At 29.8% G+C, this 11,947-nt stretch overlaps 1 protein-coding gene across 3 annotated transcripts; it reads right to left on the bottom strand.

Annotated features, from left to right (window-relative positions):
* Nucleotides 1-841: 841 nt before the first annotated feature.
* LOC119662729 lies at nt 842-10,552 on the bottom strand. Of its 3 annotated transcripts, none has more exons than XM_038072461.1 (7): nt 10,512-10,552; nt 7,333-7,439; nt 6,552-6,611; nt 6,306-6,354; nt 2,035-2,229; nt 1,119-1,975; nt 842-960 (listed from the first exon to the last, which is right to left on the bottom strand). In XM_038072461.1, exons 4-6 carry the CDS (start codon nt 6,306-6,308, stop codon nt 1,403-1,405), a joined length of 771 nt encoding a protein of 256 aa, XP_037928389.1. In that variant the 5' UTR covers nt 6,309-6,354; nt 6,552-6,611; nt 7,333-7,439; nt 10,512-10,552; the 3' UTR covers nt 842-960; nt 1,119-1,402. The 3 variants fall into 3 exon arrangements, with proteins under 3 accessions (XP_037928389.1, XP_037928390.1, XP_037928391.1); XM_038072462.1 differs by lacking the exon at nt 10,512-10,552 and adding an exon at nt 9,661-9,705; XM_038072463.1 differs by lacking the exon at nt 10,512-10,552 and adding an exon at nt 7,757-7,827.
* Nucleotides 10,553-11,947: the final 1,395 nt, after the last annotated feature.

Here is an 11,947-nt window from a genome sequence, read left to right as displayed (position 1 = left end):
CATTGTAAAAAGACAAACAGTTAATAGCGAATATTATGTATCGAATTTTATGATATATATTCTTTACTAAATACCAACTAAATGTAGTGTATACTAAACGCGACACTTTTCTAAAGCATTTGGTAGTCGTTAAAAAAAGCTCATCTTCTACTAATTTGTTAAGAAAAGGTTTCTTTCTTGACGATACCTTATAAACACTTCTTTATATCTAATGTCGGTGAAATAATATCGGGCACGAAACCATTCATCACAACAGTTCTGTCCTTTAGCAATTTTTTAATTGCGATTGTTTTTTAATATATATACTCTTTATTTAAAATCTTTTTAAACATACAATAACAGGTTTAAAAACCAATTTCAATATATCAATATATCAAATGAAATCCATATAATAAAATTGCTATGAAGAGATATCCAAAATTATTATAGCTGCCATCATGAAAGCCATATGGCTCCGTGAAAACTGGTGTGTTGGTTCCGACAGATTTATTTTTTTTTCTAAAATAAAATAAATTCAACAATTAATTATAATTCAAAATATAATAGAAAAAAAACATATAGTAAATAATTTAATAACATGTAAATATTATTTCTCTAACTAATTTTTCTAACTAAGGACGTGTGCGAGTTAGGCTAAGTTGATGCTAAACCAAATGGGATTTTTCGTGGGATTTTTTGCACTGCACACATTTAGCCATTTATCAACACATATCGACACATCACGACATTATCGGCACAACTTAGAATTTCCCTCATTTAGAACGCAACTTAGCCTAACTCGCACACGACCTAAATATTATTTCTCTCTAACTCTAATATTAGAACACCCAACGATAGTTACCATTATTATTCTCTCCATAAATTGGTTTGTTATAGACTGATCCTTTTTCAGCTGGTTTTACCCAATCGGAAGTAATTATATCTATTGATATTTAAAACCTGTTTATGTATTCATCTAATCTGTAAATAAACGTATACATCAATTAGTTTGGTATCAAACTTTTGATCGAAAATCAATAATGCAATAAAAAAAAAAAACAATAAAAGAATTTGAGTATATTTTGTTAAAAAATTTTACAATGTATGTTATATGTCTACTTTTATTGCATTATACTTACCAATATTATTCCATTGCTTATCCTTTTAAAACAAACAATTTAAAAAAGATATTTAAAAAAAAAAATAATTTTAAAAAATTGGTGTTTAAAATGTATAGACACAGTTACATTCCAATCAGGAAATACTGTAATATTGCCTGGTTCAATATTAATCTAGAATCTATTAAAATCGCTAACTCAATATTTTACTAATATTAATGATTTAGATTCATCTTTGAACTTTTATATCTTAAGGTGTTTGAGTTAGTTTCTTGTTTTGATGAATCTTTCGATTAAGGAGTTGTTTATTTTTTGCCGCGCTTAGAACTCGATTTCTTCTTTCTCGACCGAGATCGCACAGTTGCTCGAGAAGTGTCTATCTTCTGTTGCTCAATTTTTTTAACAGTAGGCTTTAAAGCATCATCCAACGAAGTTGTTGATTTCTTTAAGTTTGTAATATCGCTCGAAATCTTATCATGTGAAACTTGCTGACGATCAGGAACTTCTGAATATATAGTTGGAACAATTTCGCAGTCCAAAATGTTAGTCTCATCAAATTTTGAGTTTGGACTCTCGGTGACAGAGATTTCATTTTTGATACCACAAACAGGATCAATTTCATTATTGCCACCCTCTTGAATTGTATCAGAAATGCTTATTTCAGTTTCAGGACTCTGTGTTGAACCCAACTGAATTTGGGAATCTTCAGCAACACCTGTGTCAACTGCGTCATCTGGGATAAAACCGTAATCATCATTGTCATAATCACTGAAGTCGCTGAATTCCTGTTCATAACCGTGAAATTGAACCAAACTTTTGCTGTCAATCCCAAGCAATTTAAAATATATATTTTTAACCTTTCTTCTCAAATACTTTCTCTAAAGAACAGAAATATTTTTAATAAAGTATTTTAACTAGTTGTTGGCTATTCACTTACTAAACATTTATAGCAATAAAAACCACGTACTACTTGAACAAACAATATGCACGCCAACACAGTAATAATAGTTTTTTGAATTTCAGCATTCGAAAGTTTACCAGCCATGAAATCTACGTAGTACTGCGCAATGACTTCGACCAAATCTATTTCTGGTTGCGGAAAAAGTGGTGTATAATCGTCCAATGTAGAGTTCTGTAAGTAAGCAATAAAATAAAAAATTACGACTAAAAGAAATAACTTATTAGCGAGATGAGTTATACATTAAGACCGAAAAGTTTTCGGAAATTCTCATTTAAAATTCGCGCGCTGTATATTTTTCGATATTTTAAGTTTATGTAGTTTGGCAGCAATTAAGGACAATAACTATGCCAAAAATGAGCGCGATCTGTCAGACAGTTCGTTTACGGCAGCTGTTGAAACCAGTTCACCTCAGTAGTGCGTTGCGAAAAAAACAATGGAAAAAATATAGAACAAAGAGTTTGCATCAAATTTTGTGTTTTCGAACGAAATTTCGTGTGCAGAAATCGTTGCGAATGCTACAAAAGGCTTTATGGGGAATCAGTTTTATCGAAAACTCAAGTTTATGAGTGGTACAAAGCCTTTCAGGACGGTCGTACGACCGTCGAAGACATTTCGCAACGCACTACTGAGGTGAACTGGTTTCAACAGCTGCCGTAAACGAACTGTCTGACAGATCGCGCTCATTTTTGGCATAGTAATTAAAGACAGTGCTGCCAAACTACATAAACTTAAAATATCGAAAAATATACAGCGCGCGAATTTTAAATGAGAATTTCCGAAAACTTTTCAGTCTTAATGTATAGGAATTTGCAATTCTATATAAGAAACCAACGATATTGTACGACTCTGGTTTTATTTAAAGTTGTCACTATGATCATTTAATCATGATAATCAATTTTTTATCAACTGATCACGGTGAGCAATTTCCTCGAAACTTATCATGATGATCAGACCACTGCTCATCAACTGATTATGGCGATTAGTTAAATATTAAAAATACTATTTAATGTACTGATCTTGAGTGATCGTAATAAATCTCTTATAGAAGTGATTATAATGATTACTCTCTTATAGAACTGATAATAATGATCATAATGATCACTTTCTCATGGACATGATCATAGTGATCTTTTTTCTTATAGACATGATCATAATGATCACTTTCTTATACACATGATCATAATGATCACTTTCTTATAGACATGATCATAATGATCACTTACTTATACACATAATCATAATGACCACTTAAGTATTCATATGATCATAATGATCACTTTCTTATACCATAGACATGATCATAATGATCACTTACTTCTACACATGATCATAGTGATCACTTTCTTTTAGACATGATCATGTGATCATTTTCTAATAGACATGATCATAATGATCACTTACTTATACACATGATCATAATGATCACTTACTTATAGACATGATCATAATGATCACTTTCTTATAGACATGATCACAATGAACACTTTCTTATATACATGATGATAATGATCGCTTTCCTATAGACATACTATAACGATCACTCTCTTCTAGAACTGATCACTCTCTTATAGGAGTGATCACTCTGATATAGAAACGATCATAATAATGAACACTATATTTCTCGAATCTGACATCTTTGGATCGAAGACTTTTTTCAGTCTTTTCAAAATTCTTTGAAGTAAGGACAACTTCTTTTATCAAATTTTGGGCAGCGGAAATTAAAAGTTCTGTGGCATTATGATATTGCCTGAAACATGACGAAAGGGTATTGAAAAAAACTCGATGGTATATAATTCAATAAAATATCAGTGTTCTTTGTTCCCACATTTACCACGGAATTTCTCATAATTACAACGCTTGTAATAAAATTCGCTTTTCATTACTTAAAAGTTTTTCTCCAAAACTTTATCGCAAGCATTTTACATCGAACTCGCTTCAGTCAATCAGTATTTGCTGCTGGATCTCATATCAAGAAAAATATGATCAGCAAGCAGTTAGACATTTGCAACAACAACACGATCGTAATTACCTTAAATTGTGAAATGCAATAAATATAATTGTGGTATTTATGACACTAAGACAGCGTATCTGCTTGCCAATAGAATTCAAGTCTCTCCGGCACCGCTTATTGATCGCGGAATAAAATCGAACTAAACTCAATCGAAGCGATTTTGTGAAAATGATAGTGAACTTGAAAGTTTCCACCACAAGCGTCGAAATTTTCTCTTTCAATTGGCAACATAAAATATGGAACACAGCAAATGCGAATGCAAATCGGCAATTACAGCGTGCAATGCGCTGCAACATCCATTCTTTACGCTTCATGCCTCATATGATATTGAGTTTGATCAGCGCAAGCGTGGAGTTCAACTCATAAATATGAATTGTTTGAATTGACAACATTTACAGAGCACAAGCCCGAACACAGTTAAGCTGGTGATGAAACGAATTTGCAGCACTCATTCATGCTTTGGAAATCTGCATCTGCTTCTGCAATTGCATTTCTAATCTAATGTAAGTCAAAAAATATTCTTCCATTTAATAGCAAACTGTCGAAAGCAAACACTTTCTAAATAACTAATATTGATATCAATTCCTTTTACCTCTGAATGGGTATTGAAAACGGTAGAGGATTATGTGGACTATCGAAAGTATTTCTAACTTTAGAGGTTCACTGAAAAAATAATTGAAGAACATTCAGCTTAACTTCCTCTTAAATATGTTTTATGAATGTGGACTGGTTATACGTCAAATACTTTGCACTGACTCGCTTTTCTCATGAACAATGCTCCAAAATGATTATCAAACAAGTACAAGTACTCGGTTAAATATAGAGAATAGCATGCATGCTATCTATTTCCATAATATCTGTTCTCAGACTGACAGTAAGTGATTGATGAAAAGCCATGCGGAAGATGCATAGCTCCATTGTAGCTAGCCTACCAACTGTCCTAGTAACAAGCATTTTATTAATTGCAAAATCTTTTTTTTCAAAATTGAATAAATGAAAACCAAATATGATTATCTATGTGGAGTGAACATATGGAATAATGTAGCGCAAAAGGAGTATTAACAGATTCTACCGCCTTACAAGATAATTCAGTGTTCCGAATCGAAGCCCTTACTATGAAAGAGGTTGATCGCTTGATCTCAAAAAATAACTTAATCAATAGATTGCAGTGTGTTCTTGGAAAATAAAGCTAAGCTTATTACTTTGCTCAACCGTAAAACAAAGTTGTAGTTAGTCAAGCAGTCTAAAACTCAACTAAGGTCAATGAGTAAACAGTACATAATCACAATGATTTCATTCCATGCCGCTGGGATATCTAAAGAAATAAATGACCGCAGAAAGATTAGAGACATTCTTAAAAGTGAAACAACTACTGTTCTCGAAGTTTATTGAGAACAAATGTGGTCTTGTGTATGGTAAAGATTGAAAAGACAAAACTTATTAAAATCCAATAAAAAAAAAAATAATCTCATTTTCAAGCAGATGTCCACGTCCTAGAGCTATGTGCGATTTCGAACAGCCAAGTAACTATAAAATCTTTAACAAACTCTTTTTTCCAATCCAAGTTGGTTTGGGAATGCTTTCATCTTCTCAATACTCTAGCATCGAAGAACTATATTACTTTTATGTGGCTACCGAAACAAAAAGAGTCCCTAACAAATAAGTGTGCATTTACTTCTTTGATTAATCCAGAGCTCTTTTGCGGGGTAACAAAAAGCTTCACAAATAACTTAGTATTTGAGCAGGAGAAACGAAATCTACTTCATTACTGGAGACCCCAAACAGGCTTTCGCCAGTCAAGAAGATTCATTGATCCTGAACATATCAAAGTTGACGCTATCCTTAGCCTTAGCTAAAACGATATTAAATTCTACACTGAACTTCTTACAGGACACTGTAGACTAAATTACCACAGGAAGAATATAGATGCGATAGAAAGTGATTCGTGTTGATTCTGTCATGAGAAGAAGGAAACATTAGAATATTTTCTATGCAACTGCCCAGCGGTGGCAAGGCGTAGACTTGAGTATATTAAAAGCAGGATCCTGGTCCCAAATCCAAAAGGTAAAATCAAGCCCCACAGCAATTAAAAAATAAAATAATAAAAATAAAATAGTTTAAAATTAATTTAGTTGGAGGCACACAATGGGGTGCATTCACATCTTATTATTTAATATTAATAATAATGTATTATATATATAATAATATTAATATATTTATGGAATTTTTAACTTACCATATTGAAAATTACTTGAACTTAAAAGGGAACTTTTCCGGAATTTAATCTGAAATAATATGTAATGCTTTTAGGTAAAATTGATAAAAAACTTACTTTTCAATTAAGTTTTGTTATATTTTAGTAATAAAAATGTGTATATAAATGATTAACAATTATGTGAAACATATTGTATTTAAAAATATTTGAAAAAATATATAATAATAATTTTAAAAACATTTTTAATATCTAAATATTTTAACTTACTAAGTGAAAAACAAGAGTGAAGACCAATACCACGCAGGCGTCAGTTAAACAATCCGCTATCTGAAAATAAGTGAATAAAATACATATATAAGTTAAAATATATATATATATATTACATTTACATAGTTGATGAAGATTGTGGTATAAAAATTATGAAAATGGACTGAAACTACCAGAAATATTTGTTAAAACCAACTTTTAATAAACTCATAACCTAAGATTGGTTTATTACTGTGCTTCTTGGGATCCATTTAAACCTATTAATTCACAGCGAAATTTAAGTCGAAATACTGGTGCTGGGTAGGATTATGTAGAATATACATATATATATATATATATATATATATATATATATATATAATATATATATATATATATATATATATATATATATATATGTTAAATGCCTATATGCTAATCCCGAAAAATGGGTAAGTAAACTTTTGCTGTATTTGAGTACTACCAGCACTAAGGCTTTTAAAACTATTTGTGTAAAATATATACATGTATATAGTATATATTTAAGAAATATGAATATTATATTAAAATATTATTATATACTGTCGACATTTTTCATTCAACGCAACCGACGCAGCAAACTTTTATTTTTGCGCGCCAATCATTTCGGCTTAACCACATTAATGTTATTAAAAATTGCTATACTTTTGTGCAATGATATAGAATAAATCGAAAATATAAAAGATCTAGCTTAACGAAATAAGTTCTGTGCATATAGTATATTAAAAACATTAAGTCAAATATGCAAATTCGTTAAACTTACCAGAATTTGAATCCTGAGTAATTGCTGTTATATTTGAATTCTTTGAGATTCTTATTGCTAATTTTTTAACTCAGAATCTTATTTTCTTGTCCACTAAGAAAAGTTTGCTAGAAAATTAAAAAATGTTAACTAAACTGTCAAATAAAATTTAATTTTTTATAGTTCAAATCATATAGCATTGCCAGCAAAGAATTTTTCACTTTTATATGTATGGAATTAAATTTTAAGTTGTACTGTAGTTTTGTTAAAAAAATTTGTATTAAACAGTACAAAATATTGTGAATATTAATACCATATATATTTTAATATAACAAAATTGATATATAACTATATAAAAGGCAGGCATCATCTTAACAAATACAAATTACTGTCGTACTCACACTCTTAACTTATTAAATTATGTTGAAAACAACAATAATCTCACATTTTATGTGACCATGACTGTCTGCATAACATGGCTCTTAATGGAGCTCGATAAGTGTGAACCTAAGTAAGGGTGCTTCCAATGAATTCTGTGGGGTGCAAAAACGTAAAAACACACTTTTATGTACATAGTAATACCAAAACAAACACGATTTAAGTAAATAATATTATTAATAAAACGAATAGAAGCTGAGCAATTCATCAGCTGTGTATTATTTTGTTCGCTATGAAGAAGCAATTAATTAGGTACTGAGTATATTAATGGTAAATTGAGAGAAATAGTGAATTATGTCGGTATGTCAGCGAATGTTTCGAGTAGGTTAAATTATTTAAAAATTAGATAAATTAGATGTTACCATTGTGAAAATTTTATAAGATGTTTAATAAATAAATAAATAAATTTTGAAACTTTTAACCAAAAATAATAAATAAATGCAAAAAATAAATAAATAAATATTTACATAAGTGCAGTGCGAAAAGATCCAAGGAAATTACAATTGACTTTACTTCAATTTACTCGCACTCGCACATGGCCTTAATAAAAATTCTCAATGAAGGCTTTAATAAAGTACTTTTGACTTGCAGTTTGAATTCCTCTTATTTAAGTTAAGATATTATAGGGAAAACATGACGTGTAAATATTTAAATGCAGTATTTAAATAAAATCCGGTGTTTAAATAACAGTCATTTAATTTTAATAAGTCAACTACTTTAATTTGGATTGGATTACCTTTATTACAAGAGTTTTCAAAGAGCTTTCTATTTGAGATAAGAAGTGCATTGCTTTTAGATATGCTAACAAATAATAGTTAGTATTCAATATTTGTTCTTAAATATTTATGAACTGTAATAAAAATGTATTTTAGATGAGAAATTCAATTCGTCTTTGTGCTAAACTAATTCTATCACATAAAGCTTCATCAGTTATTATGGCATGAAACTATGTCAATACATGAAATTCATTATGAAATATTACTTCTGAAACATTTTCACAGAAAGTCCTCTACCTCATATGCCAGTTGGCAATAATTATTTTATATGATACAAGAGGTATATCGGTTGAAAGAAGCAGACTGCAACAAATATTTAATAAAAATTGCATCAAAAAAAGAAACGATAATTACTTATGTAAAAAAATATGACCAATTACAATTTAATTATCAAATAGATTTAACGATTCTACACAAAACACAAAGGAGATACGAACCAATCACATTATAAATAATAATGTCAATCAACAAACTGGAGTAATTGATATTTTGATAATAAAGAACTGTCACTGTGATATATCGATAAATCATAAAAGAAAATGAACCTGATGAAAAATATCAACATGAATTCGTTCCATTATCATCCTAAAAGGTCACAAAAAATCTACATGCAACTGTAATGAAATTAAAAATTGATGAATTGGCGTACGCGGACTACATTAAAAAGTATAAATCTATAGGATTCATTATAGGATTAAGAAGTATGGTACAATAATACTGTTGGGTGATTTTACGTCAATCATTTCAGTATTACAGAAATAAAATGAATCTAGAAACCGACTGCAAAATATCTAAGAGAAAACATCAACAAAGAAATAAACAATAGTTGGCATAACGGATACTCGTACATTATTCTCTAAAATATTAAGCGGGATTCAAACATGGATTCAGAATAATAGTACACATAGGTAGTAACCCATCAGCGAAAATAAAATCTATAACAAAACTCAGATAGGACGATAGACTATTGGAAATATAACAAATCCACACCAGAGGAAATATTCTAGATGTAATAGTTTAACTACAATCGTAAGCAGATCATAACAATCTAAAAGTTTAGTCTAAAAATCTAAAAAGCGTAATAGACAATTTATATGATAAAATATTTATGAAATAAAAACTTTTAACTGCTTACCAACAAATAATGTATTTTATGCTTTACAGATTATCACAACACCACAACTTATAAAACTTTTTCAATAACTATCTAAAATATTTTATTTTATGTAAAGAATTTTGAAACTTTCAATGTCTACTTGTCATCAAAATATGATAAATAATTTCAATATTAAAAATACATGGCAACCTTAAGGAGGTGAATGTATAATGAATGCCTTAGCACTGATGTTAAAACTATAATTAGTGATATTTATTTATTTATTTATGAGTTAACATTAAAATTAATTTTAAGGTCAACTAAGAATAAGGAACTTCGTCCTTCGTCCTGAATTGATGATATAAATACAAAGATACGAAGGTAGGATAAAATATTCGGTAACTGTCGCAAAAATCCTTAACACACGTAGCAGCCCTACACAAAGGAGAATTTAGTTTGGAAAAAAGATATACAAATACACGAGAAATCATGGGAATATAACACAACCCATACCATTTTTTTCGAGATTTTAAAATAAAGTACGATAGCATACAAAGGAGCGCTCTACTTAAGACAACGTTCAGAATTAATACCTATATCGATCAAATTGATTTTTTTAACGAAATGTATAGTGAGTACATTAAAAATTAAAGTACACATAAGTAATGACTTATTTTTGAAATTTGAATCTAGAATAGAACTCAGAAGAAAGGATTATTATGGATGTCATAGAAGTATAAGGAAATATTCTAAATACATAACAATAGTCATACACGGACTATATTGATCTAATAGTTCGGTCAAATGTGCACTTCTTCATAAACAATTATGAATAAAAGTATGATAGGTACATTATATAATGATATATAAATGAAATAAAAACTACTTACCTATATTTGTTGGTTGTTATTTATATTTCACAAATTGTTACAAAAATACACACAACATTTAACTTTTCAAACTTTTTGAATAAAAATCTAAAATTTTCTATTTTATGTCACGAATTTTTAAATTTTTAATGGCTACTTGTGACTGAAAATAATACAAATAATGTCATGAAAGCATTGCCAACATTAAAAACAGAAAGTTATTAGGTCTGTTCCACTAGCTACTCATAGTAACTTTGAGTAAACACTGTGTATACACAAGCGCGTTCCACCAGCAAATTTTCAAGTATTTTTGTGTAAATTTTACTTCTGTTTTACTCATGTTTTACTATGAGTAGCTCGTGGAACAGACCTATTATATACTCAAATAATTAGGCCAGCATTACTGTACGGATGTGTAACATACAGCAAAGCCTCAAATACTGCCATAAAGCAATTACAGATAGCACAAAATTTGGCTTTAAGAAGACTAAATAAGATTCCTTGGTTTATTAGGACAACAGATATGCATAAAGATCTAAGGATCGACTCAGTGAAAAAATATTTCAAGGACAGAGCCCTAAAATTATTTACAAAAGTCTATACGTTGCCTAACCCCATGCTATCAAACTTTAAGTCCACCTTAGGACGCATAGGAAGATATGCTGATCTACGGTCCGTCATCAGTTAAGAGATAAATAAATTATATTAATTCTAGTATAGTTAAAGCTTAGTGTGGGGCAGGGATAAGCCCCCCAACCATAAAAGAGTAAAAGTGCACAAAAGCAGTAACTCAAACCACAAAAACATCAACAACTAAATGTTATGATCATAGGTAGCTTATATAAATTAGATGATGTGCACTAATTAACAAATAATACTATATTAGATAATGCTAGCATATTATAATGCTAGCATATTATAATGCTAGAATACTAGATTATAAATTAGAATTAGGAAAAAATCTATTATCTAAAATTTTATTTAATTATAAATATATTTATAATCATGTATATACGTAATTCTATACATATAAAATTATACAAAAAATATTTGTGTTCCGCGCGTAAACGACAAATTTTTCCCCTATTTCTTGCCCATTATCTAGAAGAAGAGCTTACTCTTCCGCCACGCATTCCACTCTTCATCCGAGGCATCTAACATCACAAATGTAGAGTTCACTCTTAGCTAGACCCTCTCACAAGTTTGCGTAAACCCTGCCCCCTTCATTTAAAATCGCAACATCCCTTACTGAATACGTCTATCTTGGACTTTGATAAAATTAGCTTGCTAAGTAATAAGTCCCTCTACTCTCTTCTCTGCCCTTTAATACTAGAATAGAATTGCACCCGCTGAACGTAGCTGCAATCTTCCACAATCATTCCTAACAGGTGGTTTTGGTGAGTTCAAATTAAATTTAATTTTTTACACTAATGTCTCTTTACAGAGTGGAAGTAATT

Source organism: Teleopsis dalmanni, chromosome X (genome assembly GCF_002237135.1).
Source record: "Teleopsis dalmanni isolate 2A chromosome X, ASM223713v2, whole genome shotgun sequence".
In the NCBI taxonomy this organism is placed as follows: domain Eukaryota; kingdom Metazoa; phylum Arthropoda; class Insecta; order Diptera; family Diopsidae; genus Teleopsis; species Teleopsis dalmanni.
Note: the sequence above shows the minus strand (reverse complement) of the source record. Positions and strands in the feature narration are given on the sequence as shown.